Source organism: Dryobates pubescens, chromosome 34 (assembly GCF_014839835.1).
Source record: "Dryobates pubescens isolate bDryPub1 chromosome 34, bDryPub1.pri, whole genome shotgun sequence".
Lineage (NCBI taxonomy): Eukaryota > Metazoa > Chordata > Aves > Piciformes > Picidae > Dryobates > Dryobates pubescens.
Genome location: NC_071645.1, coordinates 6672028 through 6689688, shown reverse-complemented (window position 1 = coordinate 6689688; position 17661 = coordinate 6672028). Strand labels below are relative to the sequence as shown.

Sequence of the window (17661 nt, the reverse complement as noted above, 5' to 3'; positions counted from 1 at the left end):
AGACCATGAAGCCAAACCACTCCCCCAGAGCTCCCAACCCCAGCTCTGCTGCTAAGCCACTGCCACTGAACCACAACCCTCAGCGCCACCATGGCCATTAAACCATGTCCCAGAGTCCTACATTGCCATGGCCACAGGGTTTCTTGAACACCTCCAGGCATGGGGACTCCACCACCTCCCTGGGCAGCCTGTGCCAATCTCTGACCACTCTTGCAGCAAAGAAGTTGTTCCTCATCTCCAATCTAAACCCTCCCCTGGCACAATTTCAGGCCATTTCCTCTCCTTCTATCACCTCACACTAGTGAGAAGAGCCCAGTGCCCACCTGGCTCCATCCTCCTTGCAGGGAGCTGCAGAGAGCAAGGAGGTCTCCCTCAGCCTCCTCTTCTCCACACTAAACACCCCCAGTTCCCTCAGCTGCTCTTCAGAGGTGCTGGGGACTCCACCACCTCCCTGGGCAGCCTGTTCCAGTGCCTGAGAACCCTTGCTGGGAAGAAATTCTTCCTGATATTTGGTTCTTGCCTTTCTGAGCTGCTTTGGGAGGAGGTGCTGAAGAGGAGGTGTGCATCCCCACACCAGTGGGCACGGAGCAGCAGCCCTGGCATGTGCCAGGCTTCACAGCTGAGGGGCCAGCCTGCAGGGCTCTGCAAACTGTCTTGAGCCCCATCCTGGCTAATGATATTTGTCTCTGTGTCCAGTGCAGTTTGCAGATTTATTTCTGAGTTCATTCCAGGGTCCTCTGCTCACAGAGAGCTCTGTGTGGTGCTGCTCTGCTGTGGCAAGGAAGCTGGGGAAGGGTCTGGAGAAGAGGGCTGGGGAGGAGCAGCTGAGGGAGCTGGGGGGGTTCAGCCTGGAGAAGAGGAGGCTGAGGGAGACCTCATTGCTCTCTGCAGCTCCCTGAGAGGATGTTGCAGTGAGGTGGGAGTTGGGCTGTTCTCCTTAGTATCAGGTGATAGGAGAGGTTGGAAGGGAGCCTCAAAGGTCATCTTGTCCAACCCCCCAGTAGTCAGCAGGGACACCTCCAAGCAGACAGGTTACTCAGTGACCCCATCAAGTCTGAACTCCATCAAAGGATGGAGCCTCAACCATCTCTCTGGACAACCTCTTCCAGTGTTTCACCACCCTCATTGTGCAGAACTTCCTCCTGATGTCCAACCTCAATCTCCTCTGCCCCAGTTTCAAACCATTGCCTCTTGTCCTATCACCCCAAGCCCTTCTAAACAGTGCCCCTCCAGCCTTCCTGTAGGTCCCCTTCAGCTCCTGATATCCTGCTGTAAGATTTTCCCAGAGCCTTCTCTTCTCCAGGCTGAACAGCCCAAACTCATTGGCAGAGAGGAGGTTCTCCAGCCCTCTGATCATCCTCACAGCCTCCTCTGGACCCATTGACAGCTCATCGATCCCTGTTGCTATTCTCTTTGTCTAGATCTAACTGCTGGCCCAGCCTGTCTCTTCTGGGTGCTTTCTGAAGCACTCAGCTGCAGCCATTGCCCTGGGCTCTCAGGCCAGGCTTGGAGCTGGATTTCTAGCAGCAGCAACTTCTCTTCTCACCTGTGTTTGTCCCTGATTCCTTTAATTTACTTCTGTACTTACTTGTGAAAGCCTCCACCCAAATTTGATTCCTTTCCTCTGAACCCAGGAGGGTGAGCTGCTCTTGGCCAGCAGCCTGCTGGCTCACTCTGGGCAGGGGGAGGGAGGGGAGGATGCTGGAGGACCAATTCCACCCCAGCTTCTTGTTCTCCCTCACGCCCTTGCTCAGCTGATGGTGGAGACTCTGAACCCAGGAGGCTGACCTGGTGGAGACTCTGAACCCAGGAGGGTGACCTGCTCTTAGCCAGCAACCTGCTGGCTCACTTTGGTATGGGGGTTTGGGGGCAAAGTGCCAGAGGATTGAGTCCACCCAAGTTTGTTCTTCTCTCTCATGCCCTTGCCTAGATGATGGTCGTGACTCTGAATCCAGGAGGGTGACCTGCTCTTAGCCAGCAGCCTGCTGGTTCACTCTGGGCAGGGGGAGGGAGGGGAGGACTGAGTCTGCCCAAGCTTCTTGTTCTCTCTCATGCCCTTGCCCACCAGATGGTGGAGACTCTGAACCCAGGAGGGTGACCTGCTGTTAGCCAGCAGCCTGCTGGCTCGCTCTGGGGGCGGGGGGAAGTGCCGGAGGACCGAGTCCACCCAAGCTTGTTCTCTCTCATGCTCTTGCCCAGCTGATGCTGATGACTCTGAACCCAGGAGAGTGACCTGGTGGAGACTCTGAACCCAGGAGGGTGACCTGGTGGAGACTGAATCCAGGAGGGTGACCTGCTCTTAGCCAGCAGCCTGCTGGCTCACTCTGGGCAGGGGGAGGGAGGGGAGGACTGAGTCTGCCCAAGCTTCTTGTTCTCTCTCATGCCCTTGCCCACCAGATGGTGGAGACTCTGAATCCAGGAGGGTGACCTGCTGTTAGCCAGCAGCCTGCTGGCTCGCTCTGAGCAGGGGGAGGGAGGGGAGGACTGAGTCTGCCCAAGCTTCTTCTTCTCTCTCACGCCCTTGCCCAGCTGATGGTGGAGACTCTGAACCCAGGAGGGTGACCTGGTGCAGACTGAATCCAGGAGGGTGACCTGCTCTTAGCCAGCAGCCTGCTGGCTCACTCTGGGCAGGGGGAGGGAGGGGAGGACTGAGTCTGCCCAAGCTTCTTGTTCTCTCTCACGCACTTGCCCAGCTGATGGTGGAGACTCTGAACCCAGGAGGGTGACCTGGTGCAGACTCTGAACCCAGGAGGGTGACCTGCTGTTAGCCAGCAGCCTGCTGGCTCGCTCTGGGGGCGGGGGGAAGTGCCGGAGGACCGAGTCCACCCAAGCTTGTTCTTCTCTCTCATGCCCCTGCCCAGATGATGGTGGTGACTCCCGGCGTGATCTCGCTGCAGGCTTGGACTCCAAGGAGTACTGCTTGTCGGAGAGGGACATTGTGGAGGTGGTGAGGACAGAGTACGTTTACACCCGGCCGCCGCCCTGGTCGGACACCCTGCCCACCATCCACGTGGTGACCCCCACCTACAGCCGGCCGGTGCAGAAGGCGGAGCTGACCCGGCTGGCCAACACCCTGCTGCATGTGCCCAACCTGCACTGGATCCTGGTGGAGGACTCGCAGCGCCGCACGCCGCTCATCACCCGCCTGCTGCGGGACACCGGCCTCAACTACACGCACCTCAACGTGGAGACCCCCCGCAACTACAAGCTGAGGGGGGACATGAGGGATCCCCGCATCCCCCGGGGCACCATGCAGAGGAACCTGGCCCTGAGGTGGCTGAGAGAGACCTTTAACAAGAACAACAGCCAGCCTGGCATCGTTTACTTTGCTGACGATGATAACACCTACAGCCTGGAGCTCTTCGAGGAGGTAAGAGCCTGCTGGGAGCAGGGGGAAGGGGAGGAAGGAGGGGGCTGCCCAGCTGGCAGATCAACACTGGGGTTGTTGAAAAGGTGCTGTGTGGTGAGAGCATAGAATCCCACAACTGTCAGGGCTGGAAGGGAGCTCAAGGCTCAGCCAGCTCCAACCCCCTGCCATGGGCAGGGACACCTCACACCGCAGCAGGTTGCTCACAGCCACCTCCAGCCTGGCTGCAAACACCTCCAGGCAGGAGGCTTCCACCACCTCCCTGGGCAGCCTGTGCCAGGCTCTCACCACCCTCCTGGGGAAGGGCTTCCTCCTGACATCTAGTTTGAATGTCCCCATTTCTATGCTGTGTGTGTCCTCTCCTGACCTTTCCATCAGTCTTGCCCTGCTGCAGCTGGGCTTTGATTTTCTCTGGGGCTTGGCTGCTGCTCTGCATTTCCCAGAGCCAGGGGCAACCTGAGCTGGGTGCTGGGAGTCCCACTTGATCCTGTGACCAGAGGCAGAGAGTTTTACTGTGAAGGAGGCTAATGAGGAGCTGCCTTGTCCTGTGGGCAGCCTTCTTCACGTTGGAACATCACCTGCTGTCTGCCATGCCCAGCAAAAAGAAACCTTGGCCATCCTCTTTCCATGCCCCACCTTGGAGGAGACTTCTGGCTGGTTCCTGCTCCACCTTTCTTCTCCACCACCCCTCTGTGCTGCACTTGTCTGTTCATTCCTGTTCTTGTCTGAGGAGCCCCTGGGGTTTCTCTTCCATCCTTGCTGGTTTTATTTGTTGGCTCCCTACCCCAGAGTGTCCACTGCTTACATTCTGTAGCTGCCCAGAGCCTGGCACCTGCTCTGCTCGGATCCCCAGCTGGGGTGGCAGCGTGCTTTCAGAGGCAGGACTGGATGGTGTCAGCACAGTGCCTACAGGACGCTCAGAGAGGCTCTGTGCAGCTGTCTCTGGCTTGCTGCACACCCAAGGAGGGTGATTTTGTCAGGGCTTGCTTCTCCTCCCAGCAGCAGGGGAGCCCCCAGTGCAGTGCTCCAGGGGGGCTGTCTCTCTGCCAGCAGCCCTGTGCAGCACTCCCCTCCAGAGCTCCTCCTCTTGCAGCACCAGGGCTGGGATGGCCTCTCAGGCTGTTGGGGCTGGAAGTTTGTGGCTCCAGGAGCTGTGGTGGCAGGTGGAATTTCAGCCTGTCCTGGCAGTCTTGAACAGGGGATGGTTCCCATGTGCTTCCCTACCTTGCCTGTTTCTTCCACTCCTCCTGGGGCTCTAAACAAAGTCCTGATTCCCCTCCCTGTCTGCAGGTTTGCAATGGTCTTAGTGCCAGGCACACTGTGCCTCTCCTGGCTCCCACCTCAGACATCTCTTGCTCCCTTGCTCTCCTGAGGCTGGGCCCTTGCAGCAAGGGATAAAGCAGGAGGATTATTCCTTCCCCACTCTTCCTACCAGGGCTTTTCTGTGCCCCCTTTCCCTTCACTGATGGCTCTCACTTGAGCTTGGATAGCCGCGGGAACAGAGGAGCTTTTGAAGCTGCAAGCAACTGCAGACTGAGTGCTTTCCACAGCCCCCTCCCAGCCCGGCTCTGGCAGCATCTTGAGACAGACACTGCACATGAATAAAGCAGGAAGGCTTCCTTCCTTCACTCGTGTGCTTTGCTCACAGAGGCCTCTCCTCTCCGAGCCGCAGCTGCAGTTAAGGTCAGACGGAGCCACTGAGCTGTGCTGTGCGATGCAGGAGGCGGTCGCTATGGCTCCCCGTGGACAGGGGCTGCCGTTAGCCTCCGGATGATGCAGAAGGGCATCTGCCAGAGCTCTTCTGCTCTCGTTTGCAGTAATTAGCAGTGATGAGATTAGCTCTGGGAGATCCCTGATCTGAGAGACTGGGCTGAGAGCAGAACGCGAGGCTGAGGCTGCCAGCAGAGCAGGGCAGGGCGCTGGGGGCGGAGCGGCGCTCGGAGCATCTCTCTGCTTCGCCGAGTGTGGGCATCTCAAGTGTCCCCTGGTGCCTCCTGTCCGTTGCTGTCGACTCTGCGAGGAGCAGAAGCATCCAGTGTGGTTCTGCTGAGCAGCAGGAGCAGCTCCAGAGCTCTGTCCTGCCTGCTGGGAGCTCCTGGAGAGGCTGCACCTCGGATGTCCCTGAGGCTGTGAGCTGCCTCCCTCTGTGGATGCTTTGAGCCTTCCTGTGCCTGAGGCAGCAGCTCACACTCCCTGGCTTGCAGGAAAAAAGCTTTCTAGGGAGGTAGTGGAGTCATCATCCCTGGAGGTGTTCAGGAAACGTGTGGCCATGGCACTTTGGGACATGGTTTAATGGTTTGGGACATGATGGTTGGACTCAATGATCTTAGAGGGCTTTTCCAACCCAAGGAAAGCACCTGGAGATGCCATTCCAGCGTTTCTGGGTGGCTTTGGACAAGGTTCACCCTTGTACAGGTGAGTTATGAGCTCTGCAGTTTGGCCCAAGCCTGGGAAGCTGCTCCAGGATCTTAGCTGTAAGTTTTGTTCTTGAGCTCAGGGGCACTGTAGAATCAGAATCGCCCAGGTTGGAAGGGAGCTCTAAAGGTCACCTGGGCCAATGCCCCTGCAGTAAGCAGGGACACCCTGAAGCAGATCAGGACCTCCTCCACTGCATCAGGACACCCTCAGCTAGATCAGGACACCTTCCATGAGATCAAGACACCCTCAGCTAGAAAAGGACATCCTCTGCTGGATCAGGGCACCCTCAGCCGGACCAGGGCACCCTCAGCCGGACCAGGGCACCCTCAGCCAGACCAGGGCACCCTCAGCCAGACCAGGACTCCCTCATCCAGACCAGGGCACCCTCAGCCGGACCAGGGCACCCTCAGCCGGACCAGGGCACCCTCAGCCGGACCAGGACTCCCTCAGCCGGACCAGGGCACCCTCAGCCGGACCAGGACTCCCTCAGCCAGACCAGGGCACCCTCAGCCGGACCAGGACTCCCTCAGCCAGACCAGGGCACCCTCAGCCGGACCAGGACTCCCTCAGCCGGACCAGGGCACCCTCAGCCGGACCAGGACTCCCTCATCCAGACCAGGGCACCCTCAGCCAGACCAGGGCACCCTCATCCAGACCGGGGCACCCTCATCCAGACCAGGGCACCCTCATCCAGACCGGGGCACCCTCAGCCAGACCAGGACTCCCTCAGCCAGACCAGGGCACCCTCAGCCAGACCAGGGCACCCTCAGCCGGACCAGGACTCCCTCAGCCGGACCAGGACTCCCTCAGCCAGACCAGGGCACCCTCAGCCAGACCAGGACTCCCTCAGCCGGACCGGGGCACCCTCAGCCAGACCGGGGCACCCTCAGCCAGATCAGGGCACCCTCAGCCGGACCGGGGCACCCTCAGCTAGACCAGGACTCCCTCAGCCAGATCCGGGCACCCTCAGCCAGATCCGGGCACCCTCAGCCAGACCAGGACTCCCTCAGCCAGATCCGGGCACCCTCAGCCAGATCCGGGCACCCTCAGCCAGACCAGGACTCCCTCAGCCAGACCGGGGCACCCTCAGCCAGACCGGGGCACCCTCAGCTCGGTCAGGACACCCTCAGCCGGATGATCTCCTGCAGGGCAGCGAGCCAGGCGCCGTTCTGCCGGGGGGCGCTGGGCCGGAAGCCCCCCGCAGCCCATCCCTCTGCGTCCCCCCCAGCATCCCCTCCTCTCCCCCCGCCCGCAGATGCGCAGCACCAGGAAGGTGTCGGTGTGGCCGGTGGCCTTCGTCGGGGGCCTGCGCTACGAGTCGCCCAAGGTGAACGCGGCCGGGAAGGTCTACGGCTGGAAGACCGTGTTCGACCCGCACCGCCCCTTCGCCATCGACATGGCAGGCTTCGCCGTCAACCTCAGGCTCATCCTCCAGCGCTCCCAGGCCTACTTCAAGCTGCGGGGAGTCAAGGGAGGCTACCAGGAGAGCAGCCTGCTGCGGGAGCTCGTCACCCTCAACGACCTCGAGCCGAAGGCTGCCAACTGCACTAAGGTATGGACCCTGCAGCCGGCCGGGCTAAGGTGTGGACCCTGCAGCCAGCTGCACTCAGGTGTGGTCCCTGCAGCCAGCGGGGCTAAGGTGTGGACCCTGCAGCCGGCCGGGCTAAGGTGTGGACCCTGCAGCCAGCGGGGCTAAGGTATGGACCCTGCAGCCAGCGGGGCTAAGGTGTGGACCCTGCAGCCAGCCGGGCTAAGGTGTGGTCCCTGCAGCCGGCCGGGCTAAGGTGTGGACCTGCAGCCAGCGGGGCTAAGGTGTGGACCCTGCAGCCAGCGGGGCTAAGGTGTGGTCCCTGCAGCCGGCCGGGCTAAGGTGTGGTCCCTGCAGCCAGCTGGGCTAAGGTGTGGACCTGCAGCCAGCGGGGCTAAGGTGTGGTCCCTGCAGCCAGCGGGGCTACGGTGTGGTCCCTGCAGCCGGCCGGGCTAAGGTATGGACCCTGCAGCCAGCTGCACTCAGGTGTGGTCCCTGCAGCCAGCCGGGCTACGGTGTGGTCCCTGCAGCCGGCCGGGCTAAGGTGTGGTCCCTGCAGCCAGCTGGGCTAAGGTGTGGTCCCTGCAGCCAGCGGGGCTAAGGTGTGGTCCCTGCAGCCAGCTGGGCTACGGTGTGGTCCCTGCAGCCAGCTGGGCTAAGGTATGGACCCTGCAGCCAGCGGGGCTACGGTGTGGTCCCTGCAGCCAGCTGGGCTAAGGTGTGGTCCCTGCAGCCAGCGGGGCTACGGTGTGGTCCCTGCAGCCGGCCGGGCTAAGGTATGGACCCTGCAGCCAGCTGGGCTAGGGTGTGGTCCCTGCAGCCAGCTGGGCTAAGGTGTGGTCCCTGCAGCCAGCTGGGCTAAGGTGTGGTCCCTGCAGCCGGCCGGGCTACGGTGTGGTCCCTGCAGCCGGCTGGGCTAAGGTGTGGACCCTGCAGCCAGCTGCACTCAGGTGTGGTCCCTGCAGCCAGCTGGGCTACGGTGTGGTCCCTGCAGCCAGCTGGGCTACGGTGTGGTCCCTGCATCCATCTCTGCTAAACTATGGTCCCTTCATCCAGCTGTGCTAAGCTATGGTCCCTTCATCCAGCTCTGCTAAACTATGGTCCCTTCATCCAGCTGTGCTAAGGTATGGTCCCTTCATCCAGCTCTGCTAAACTATGGTCCCTTCATCCAGCTGGGCTACGGTATGGTCCCTTCATCCAGCTCTGCTAAACTATGGTCCCTTCATCCAGCTGTGCTAAGCTATGGTCCCTGCATCCAGCTCTGCTAAGCTATGGTCCCTGCATCCAGCTCTGCTAAGCTATGGTCCCTTCATCCAGCTGTGCTAAGGTATGGTCCCTTCATCCAGCTGTGCTAAACTATGGTCCCTTCATCCAGCTGTGCTAAACTATGGTCCCTGCATCCAGCTCTGCTAAACTATGGTCCCTTCATCCAGCTGTGCTAAGGTATGGTCCCTGCAGCCAGCTGTGCTAAACTATGGTCCCTGCATCCAGCTCTGCTAAGCTATCATCCCTTCATCCAGCTGTGCTAAGGTATGGTCCCTGCAGCCAGCTCTGCTAAACTATGGTCCCTGCAGCCAGCTGTGCTAAACTGTGGTCCCTTCATCCAGCTGTGCTAAACTATGGTCCCTGCAGCCAGCTGCACCAAGGTGTGGTCCTCTCATCCAGCTGCACCAAGCTGAGGGGTGCTGCCTCCATGTCCCCTTTTGCAACCTCTGCTGTGCTGTCCCTGCTGGAAGCAGCCCTTGGAAGCAATCTGTGCTGACGTGCTGGGGAGGGGAAATGATGGCTGGGGAGGAACACACGGAGGAAGGAGAGGAAGGGAAAGGTTGTTTGCAGGCAGGAGGTGAAAAATGGTGGTGCCAGCCAGGCTGCTGTGTCAGTGCTGCCACACAAGAGCTGCAGGTCAGAGCTGGAGGGGAAGCAGGACTTGCTGGCCAGGATCTGAAGCAGACTCTGTGTCTTTTTTTTGGCTGGGCTGCAGGGATCTCTCTCACAAGGGTCCTTGTTGTGCACTGAATGCTGTCTGCTCCTGGCAAACTCTGAGTGCAGCTTTGCAGGTTCAGCTTTGCCTTTCTGCTTTTCACTGGTGCCAGCAGCCTCCATTTCCCAGTTGCTGTTTTGCTCATCAATTTGAGGAGGAGGAGGAGGAGGAGAAGGAGGAGGAGGAGGAGTGTCCAGCCAGGCTAAAAGTAGGCTGTGGTCTGGGGGTGCTCTTGCCCCAGATCTCCTCTCTCTCTGTGCTCCCAGCAGCCCTCATGCTTTGCTGCTGTTCACCAGGGTGAGGTTTGCATTGGCAGTGATGATGTGCTCAGATGCAGACACAAGGAGGGATCAGAGCAGGGTGCAAGATAAGCACAGACATCTGCTCACTGGAAATGCTGCCTTGCATCTGGGTGAGGCTGGGAGCTGGGGGATGTTTATCAGCCCTCAGCCCACAAATGCACACTCCTGCAAAGAAAGCAAGCTGGAAAGCACACATAAAGCCTAGTACTCATTTTTCTTTCCTGGCCCAAACAGGGCTGGGGGCCTGGCTCTCCAACAAACTGGATCTGCTGCCAGTAGCAACCAAAACCAAGGGAATAATCCTCTTGGGATAGATAAGCAAGAAAGAGTCCACAAATCAGACTGCCTGGAGAAGAGGAGGCTCAGGGGAGACCTCATTGCTCTCTACATCTACCTGAAGGGAGGTTGTAGCCAGGTGGGGGTTGGTCTCTTCTCCCAGGCAACCTGTGACAGGAGAGGACACAGACTCAAGCTGCACCAGGGGAGGTTTGGGCTGGATGTGAGGACAAAATTCCTCCCAGAAAGAGAGATTGGCCACTGGAATGTGCTGCCCAGGGAGGTGGTGGAGTCACCATCACTGGAGGGGTTTAAGAAGAGCTTGGATGAGGCACTTGGTGCCATGGTTGAGTTGATTAGATGCTGTTGGGTGATAGGTTGGACTCAATGACCTCAAAGGTCTCTTCCAACCTGGTTAATTCTGGATTCTGTGATTCTGTGTGCCTGCTACAGAGTGCTACAGAGACACAGAAGCACAGAATGCTTTGGGCTGGAGGGGACCTTTTCATGTTGTGTAGAGGAGCAATGGATGTAAGCTGCAGCCCAGGAGGTTCCACCTCAACATGAGGAGGAACTTCTGCACTGTAAGGGTCCCAGAGCCCTGGGGCAGGCTGCCCAGAGAGGTTGTGGAGTCTCCTTCCCTGGAGACTTTCCAACCCCATGTGGGTGTGTTCCTGTGTGTCCTGAGCTGGATTCTCTGCTCCTGCTCTGGCAGGGGGTTGGACTGGATGATCTCTTTGGGTCCCTTCCAACCCCTCACATCCTGTGAGCCTGTGACTTTGTCATGTTGTGTAGGCTCCACCTCCAGTAACAGTTATTGACATCCTCCACAGGGGAGCTGTGTGCTTGAAATCCTGACACCCCCTCCAGCTGCAGCTCAGCTTGCCTGCTTGCTTTCTGATTTCCTATTAGTAGACAATGAAGAAGTCTGCTGTGGAGATTCATAGAATGGGTTGGGTTGGAAGGGACCTTGAAGATGATTCAGTTCCAGCCCCCCTGCCATGGGCAGGGACACCTCCCACCAGCCCAGCTTGCTCAAGGCCTCATCCAGCCTGGCCTTCAACACCTCCAGGGAGGGCACAGCCACAGCCTTCCTGGGCAACCTGTGCCAGTGTCTTCCCACCCTCACTGGAAAGCATTTCTTCCTCATCTCCAGTCTCAGTCTCCTCTCTCCCAGCTCAAAGCCATTGTCCCTCCTCCTGTCAATCCCAGCCCTTGGCAAAAGTCCCTCCCCAGCTCTCCTGGAGCTCCTTCAGGTACTGGAAGGCTGCTCTCAGGTCCCCCCAGTCCTATCCCTCCCTGACATCCTCAAAAGTCCCTCCCCAGCTTTCTTGTAGCCCCCTTCAGATACTGGAAGGCCACAATTAGGTCTCCTGGGAGCCTTCTCTTCTCCAGGCTGAATAGCCCCAACTCACCCAGCCTGTCCCCATAGGAGAGGTTTTCCAGTGCTTTGATCCTCTTGATAGCTCTCATCTGGACCAGCTCCAGCAGTGCCTTTCTTGTGCTGAGGGTACCAGAGCTGGTGATATAACCTCTTGGATCCTGTGATTCTGCACAGCAGGGCTGGAAATGGTTGGAAATGTTCTCCAGAGATTTTTAAAGGTGACCTGTTTGAAAGCACTGCTCTGGATATTCCCAGGTGCTGGGGTGGCATTTAACAAGTCCAAGTGCCAGGGGCTGCACTGTGGCCACAACAACCCCAGGCAGAGCTACAGGCTGGGGGCAGAGTGGCTGAGAGCAGCCAAACAGAGAGGGACCTGGGGGTGCTGATTGACAGCTGCCTAAACATGAGCCAGCAGTGTGCCCAGGTGGCCAAGAAGGCCAAGGGCATCCTGGCCTGCAGCAGGCACAGTGTGGCCAGCAGGAGCAGGGAAGTCATTGTGCCCTGTACTCCACATTGGTTAGGCCACCCCTTGAGTCCTGTGTCCAGTTCTGGGCTGCTCAGCTCAAGAAGGACATTGAGAGACTTGAAGGTGTCCAGAGAAGGGCAAGGAGGCTGGGGAGGGGTCTGGAGCACAGCCCTGGGAGGAGAGGCTGAGGGAGCTGGGGTTGCTTAGCCTGCAGAAGAGGAGGCTCAGGGGTGACCTCATTTGCCCTCTCCAGCTCCCTGCAGGGAGGCTGTAACCAGCTGGGGGTTGGTCTCTTCTCCCAGGCACCCAGCACCAGAACAAGAGGACACAGTCTGAAGCTGTGCCAGGGAAGGTTTATGCTGGAGGTGAGGAGAAAGTTCTTCACTGAGAGAGTTGTTAGCCATTGGGATGTGCTGCCCAGGGAGGTAGTGGAGTCCCCATCCCTGGAGGTGTTCCAGAGGGGATTGGATGTGGCACTTGGTGCCATGGTTCAGTCATGAGGTCTGTGGTGAGAGGTTGGACTCAATGATCCTCGAGGTCTCTTCCAACCTCAGTGATACTGTGGATGAGCCAGATCCTTGCTCCACCTCAGCTGTTACTCCCTTGCTTACTTCTCAGGGAGGTGGTGGAGTCCCCATCCCTGGAGGTGCTCAAGAAACCTGGGGCCATGGCCCTTGGGGCCATGGTTGAGTGGCCATGGTGGGGGGTGGGTTGCTGGTTGGGCTGGATGCCCTTGGAGGCCCTTTCCAACCCAAACACTTCCACGATTCCATGACTCTGAGCTGTACTTTTTGCATGAGCCAAAGCTTCCCTGAGGCATAAACCAAAGATGCTGCTTGTGGAGGGTGGGGGGAAACCCACCACAAACCCAGGAGTTGGCTGAGAGGCAGAGCAGGTGTTGCTGTGCTAAATGGTGATCTCCCTCCCACATTAAAGAACCCAGCATGAAAAGAGGCAGAAGCTGCTGGATCAGGCTGCAGACTCTGCAAATGAGGCCATTGCAGTTAATTGAATGTAACTGCCTCTGCTGGCAGCCTGCTTCCACGGTGCTGAAGTGGGGTCTGCTTCACAGCAAAGCTGCTGCTGCCGAGCTGTGGGCTTTGTTCCTGGGGAAGCTGGGTAAGAGGAGGCTCAGGGGAGACCTCATTGCTCTCTACAGCTGCCTGAAAGGAGGTTGACATTGAGAGACTTGAAGGTGTCCAGAGAAGGGCAACAAAGGTGGGGAGGGGTCTGGAGCACAGCCCTGGGAGGAGAGGCTGAGGGAGCTGGGGTTGCTTAGCCTGCAGAAGAGGAGGCTCAGGGGAGACCTTCTTGCTCTCTGCAACTCCCTGAAGGGAGGTTGGAGCCAGCTGGGGGTTGGGCTCTTCTCCCAGGCACCTGGCATCAGAACAAGAAGACACAGTCTCAAGCTGTGCCAGGGGAGGTTCAGGCTGGAGGTGAGGAGAAAGTTCTTCCCAGCAAGAGGAATTGGCCACTGGGATGTGCTGCCCAGGGAGGTGGTGGAGTCCCCATCCCTTTTGGTGTTCGAGAGGGGCTTGGATGTGGCACTTGGAGCCATGGTTTGGTTGTCAGGAGGTGTTGGGGGACAGTTTGGACTTGATCTCTGAGGTCTTTTCCAACCTTATTGATTCTCTGATTCCATGAATCTACTGCTAGGGGGAAATGGTCTCTGCTAAATGAGGAGGTGGGGGTTGGTCTCTTCTCCCTAGGATCAGGTGACAGAAGGAGAGGAAATGGCCTGATCTTGTCCCAGGGGAGGCTTAGGTTGGAGATCAGGAACAATTTCTTTAGTGCAATGTCTCATTGACACAAACCCATGTGGGGGCAGACAGGGAATGGAGAAGGGAAGGGCTTGTGGGGAAGATGTGAGCTGTGGCTGTGGCACTTGGAGCCATGGTTTAGTTGTCAGGAGGTGTTGGGTGCTAGGTTGGACTTGATGATCTCTGAGGTCTTTTCCAACCTGCTTGATTCTGTGACTGTAAGTGTGAGCCCCATCCCTGGCAGAGAGAGCAGCCCTAGGCTGGCAGCAGGTTGAGTGTTTGTGTGTCAGGGAAGGAGAAAGAGAGCTCTTACCTGCTCCTGCTGGAGAGGAGGCTTGGCTCCAAGACTCTCCTAGCACCTGGACTGCATTAAGGTTGATTAAGGATTCAGTCTGGTGGATGAGGAGCCCATAACTGCTGCTTGCACAGCCCTGAGAGCCACTTGTGGAGGGCAGTTTGGGTTTGCTCTTGCAGAGGCAGGTGAGGCAGCAATTGCAGCAGCAGCATGGCTGCAGTGGGTGAGCAGGGCTCTAATGAAGGCTAACTTTGATCAGCAGGCTCTGAAGTGCTTGTGGGGGAGCCACAAAATGGTTCTTTGGACCCACTCCAGGCAGCAGTTGGTCTCTGCTGCCTCAGTGTTAACAGGAGAGGTTTAAAGCCCTGCACAGGAGGTGACTGCTCACATCAGAGACCAATTTGGTCCAACAGCTTCTTGGGAAGCTGGGGGAGCTCCTGGTTGAGGAGAAGGGTTTGGAAAGGGCTTTGTCCTCCCTCTAGCAAGGCCCTGGTTTGTCGGAAAGGCAGGGACTGGGTATGGAGGGTTTGCAGCTCCCTGGCTGGAATGTGCTGAGCATTGTCATAGCAACGAGAGGGAAACCCCTGCCAGGTAGGAAATGTCAGCACCAACAGGTGAGGGGAAGCAGCAAGCTGTAGCTCTGAAAGGATAAAGCTGCTCCCAGCAATTCAGGCTCCAGGAGCAAAGCAATAAATGTAATTGAGTCTAGTGAGGAGAGAGGGTTTGGAACAGCTTCCAGAGCTGGGGCTGCCAGCAGCACAGCACAGCTAGGAGAAGCTGTTTACCTGTGATGTTAACAGCTCTGTCAGCAATGGGGCAGTGAGACCCAGTGTGGGCACATGACACCAAGCTCTGGGGCCCAGCTGAGAGGCTGGAAGGGAAAGATCCATCCAAAGGGACTGGGGCTTCGGAGGTGGGTCCAAGCTCAGCCTCAGGAAGTCCAACAAAGCTAAGTGCAAGGTCCTGCAGCTGGCTCAGGGCAATACAAGCACAAAATCCAGGCTGGGCAAGGAGTGGTGGCTCTGGAGCAGCCTGGAGGAGAAGGTCTTGGGGGTGTCAGTTGGTGACAAAGACCCCAGGAGCCAGCAGTGGTCCCTGGCAGCCCAGAGCCAGCTGAGTGCTGAGCTGCAGGGAGAGCAGCAGCACAGGGAGGGGATTCTGCCCCTCTGCTCTGCTCACCTGCAGCACTGTTGTGGGAAAGCCAGATCCTTGCTGCACCTCCCCTGTTACTCCCTGGCTTCCTTCTCAGGGAGGTGGTGGAGTCCCCATCCCTGGAGGTGTTCCAGAAACCTGTGGCCATGGCCCTGGGGGATGTGGTTTAGTGGCCATGGTGGCGTGGGGTTGGGCTGGATGCTCTCTGAGGGCTTTTCCAACCCCAGCCAGCTCTGTGACTCTCTGCTCCTGCAGTTATGAGGGAAGTGCCTTCCATCACTGGGGGAAGCTGATGAGCCTTTCAAGGAAGATGGTTGATAACTACATGGAAGGAGCAGGTTAATGTCCCAAGACAGCACACTGTGAATTGGGTAATTTCTGGGCACTGTGCAGGGTGGGTAGCCCCAGCCCCTGCCTAAATGAAGCTTTATGCAAACCTCCTCTCAGCTCTGAATGCACCATTAGGCTCCAGGCTAGCTGGAGCTGCTTAAATTGGGCTGTTGGTTTAATGTGCAAGAGTATTTGTTAGTGCAGTGAAGGGGGGCAGCTAACGACTCCTCTTGGCTTCCTCAGATCCTAGTCTGGCACACAAGGACAGAAAAGCCTGTGCTGGTGAACGAGGGGAAGAAAGGATTCACAGATCCCAACGTGGAAATCTGACTGGGCATGGCTGAGTGGAGACCAACAGCAGGTAAGGGCTCGGGGGACTGCACAGCAGCGGCAAGCAACAGGCCAGAAGGAACAGACTGGAGGGCGAGAGGGGAAAGGAAAGAGCTTTGTGAAGCTGCTTTTTAGCTCCAGTTGTCACAGCTCTGGCCCTCCCTGACTTCTTGACTCATTTTCCCTTCCTCTCTCCCTCCTCTTCCTCCCTCAGTCTCTCCTCTCCTCCCTCAGTCTCTCCTCTCCTCCCTCAGTCTCTCCTCTCCTCCCTCAGTCTCTCCTCCCCTCCCCTCCCTGCCTCAGCCTCTCCTCTCCTCCCCTCCCCTCCCTGCCTCAGCCTCTCCTCTCCTCCCCTCCCCTCCCTGCCTCAGCCTCTCCTCTCCTCCCCTCCCCTCCCTGCCTCAGCCTCTCCTCTCCTCCCCTCCCCTCCCTGCCTCAGCCTCTCCTCTCCTCCCCTCCCCTCCCTGCCTCAGCCTCTCCTCTCCTCCCCTCCCCTCCCTGCCTCAGCCTCTCCTCTCCTCCCCTCCCCTCCCTGCCTCAGCCTCTCCTCCCCTCCTCTCCTCTCTCCCTCAGCCTCTCCTCTCCTCTCTCCCTCAGCCTTTCCTCTCCTCTCTCCCTCAGCCTCTCCTCTCCTCTCTCCCTCAGCCTCTCCTCTCCTCCCCTTTAAGTGAAGCTGCTAAAGGGCAAGCACCTGGTGAGAGGCTGGGGAGCAGAAGAGACCCCCAGGGAATGAGAGTTCAGCCAAAGGTGCATCATGAGCCAGCAAGGCTCTGCCTAAACAAGGAGGCTGCCCCCCTGACTGCACCAAGGCAGCACCAGGGGCAGGGATGTGGATCCATCCCCCTGCAAAGTCTGAAGCAGTAGCAGTGGGAGCAGTTCTCAGTGGGGGAGAGGCTGTCACCCAGGGAAGAGCTTAGTTTGCATCCCCCTCAAAGCCACACAAAGGCGGTGGCAGGGAAGGGAAGGTGTGGATTAGACCCCACCTTGCCTTAGGGGAAGGAGGAAAGACCAGGCAGAGGGCTGGCTGGCTCCCTGCCCTGGCTGCTCACCCTCCACCACCCTGCTGCACTTCCTCTTCTCCCTTTCCAGAGTGCACTCTTGCAGGGTGGTTTGCTGGAGTGCAGGAGGGGCTGCTTGCCTCTAGCTGCCCCCAGACTCTGCTGCTGTGCTTCCTTGTTACGGGGATCCAAAGAAGCGCTCAGCTCCCTTCCACTGGCGTGCAGAACCAGGCCTGGAGGTGGGGGGCAGAAGGTCTCTGCTGCTTCTCTTGCGCTCTCCCAGCAGGCGCAGCCAAGGCAGGGGGCTGCTTGGCTGAGCAGCGGTGTGCTGTGGGCAGGGCTGAGCTCCCTCCGAGCGCACTCGCTCAGGCGAAGCGGCTGGAGCCCTGGCTGCTGCGGCGGGCAGCCCCCGGCCGGCCGGCCGGCGGAGCGCTGCCGGCAGCAGCTTCGCGGGCAGCCCGCAGCTCTGCGGCGCTCCGCTCGGTTGCCTAGCAGCCGGCCTCAACGGACCCGCAATCCCAGCTGGAGGGGGGGTTTGGGACGGCTCCGAGGGGTGGGCAGCTAGCCGCAGCAGGGGGATGCTGCACACGCCGCTGCTGTCTCTGTTGCAGAAGACTTCTCCGTGCAGAGCCCGCAGGGCTGCTCTCGGCGGCGCCCCGCCAGCCCGACCCGCGCCGGCCAGGACCTCTGCTGCCCTCCCAGCGTTTTAGTGTACTGAAAACGAGCGACAGCCGCATCCGTGAACTCCCTGGATCCACCCCCCCCGCCACCACCACCACCACCAACTCCTTGCCCTTCCTCCTGGACTCTGAGCAGAAGCTCTGGAGGTGGGGAAAAAGCACAGCAAAGCCGGGCCCGACGCCAGCTGCAGCACGGAGCCAGCCGCCCGGCGCGGCGGGAGGGCACCCGGGGCGCTGGAGCTGCGGCCCGGCGGCGCTGCAGGGCAGTCTGGACTCGGGCAGGACCTGGAAGCAAGGCTGGGAATGCCCACAGGAGCATGTTGGCCCCTGCTGACTTGTCCCCCCTGAGCCAGGGGGACCTGGTGGCCTAAGCAGCTCTCCGGTGAGGGGAGGG

The 17661-nt window shown here is 59.0% G+C and overlaps 1 protein-coding gene across 4 annotated transcripts in view; it reads left to right on the top strand.

Moving 5' to 3' along the window:
* Positions 1-17231, top strand: part of B3GAT1 (beta-1,3-glucuronyltransferase 1) — a 61117-nt gene extending 43886 nt beyond the window's left edge. For 3 of the 4 annotated variants that reach the window (XM_054176096.1, XM_054176098.1, XM_054176099.1), the window contains 4 exons: positions 2862-3370; positions 7041-7337; positions 15503-15620; positions 17199-17231. In XM_054176096.1, the coding sequence (XP_054032071.1) occupies positions 2862-3370; positions 7041-7337; positions 15503-15589 (893 nt within the window). In that variant the 3' untranslated portion in view covers positions 15590-15620; positions 17199-17231. The remainder of the gene's footprint in view (positions 1-2861; positions 3371-7040; positions 7338-15502; positions 15621-17198) is intronic. The other variant, XM_054176097.1, reaches the window with a different exon arrangement.
* Positions 17232-17661: the final 430 nt, after the last annotated feature.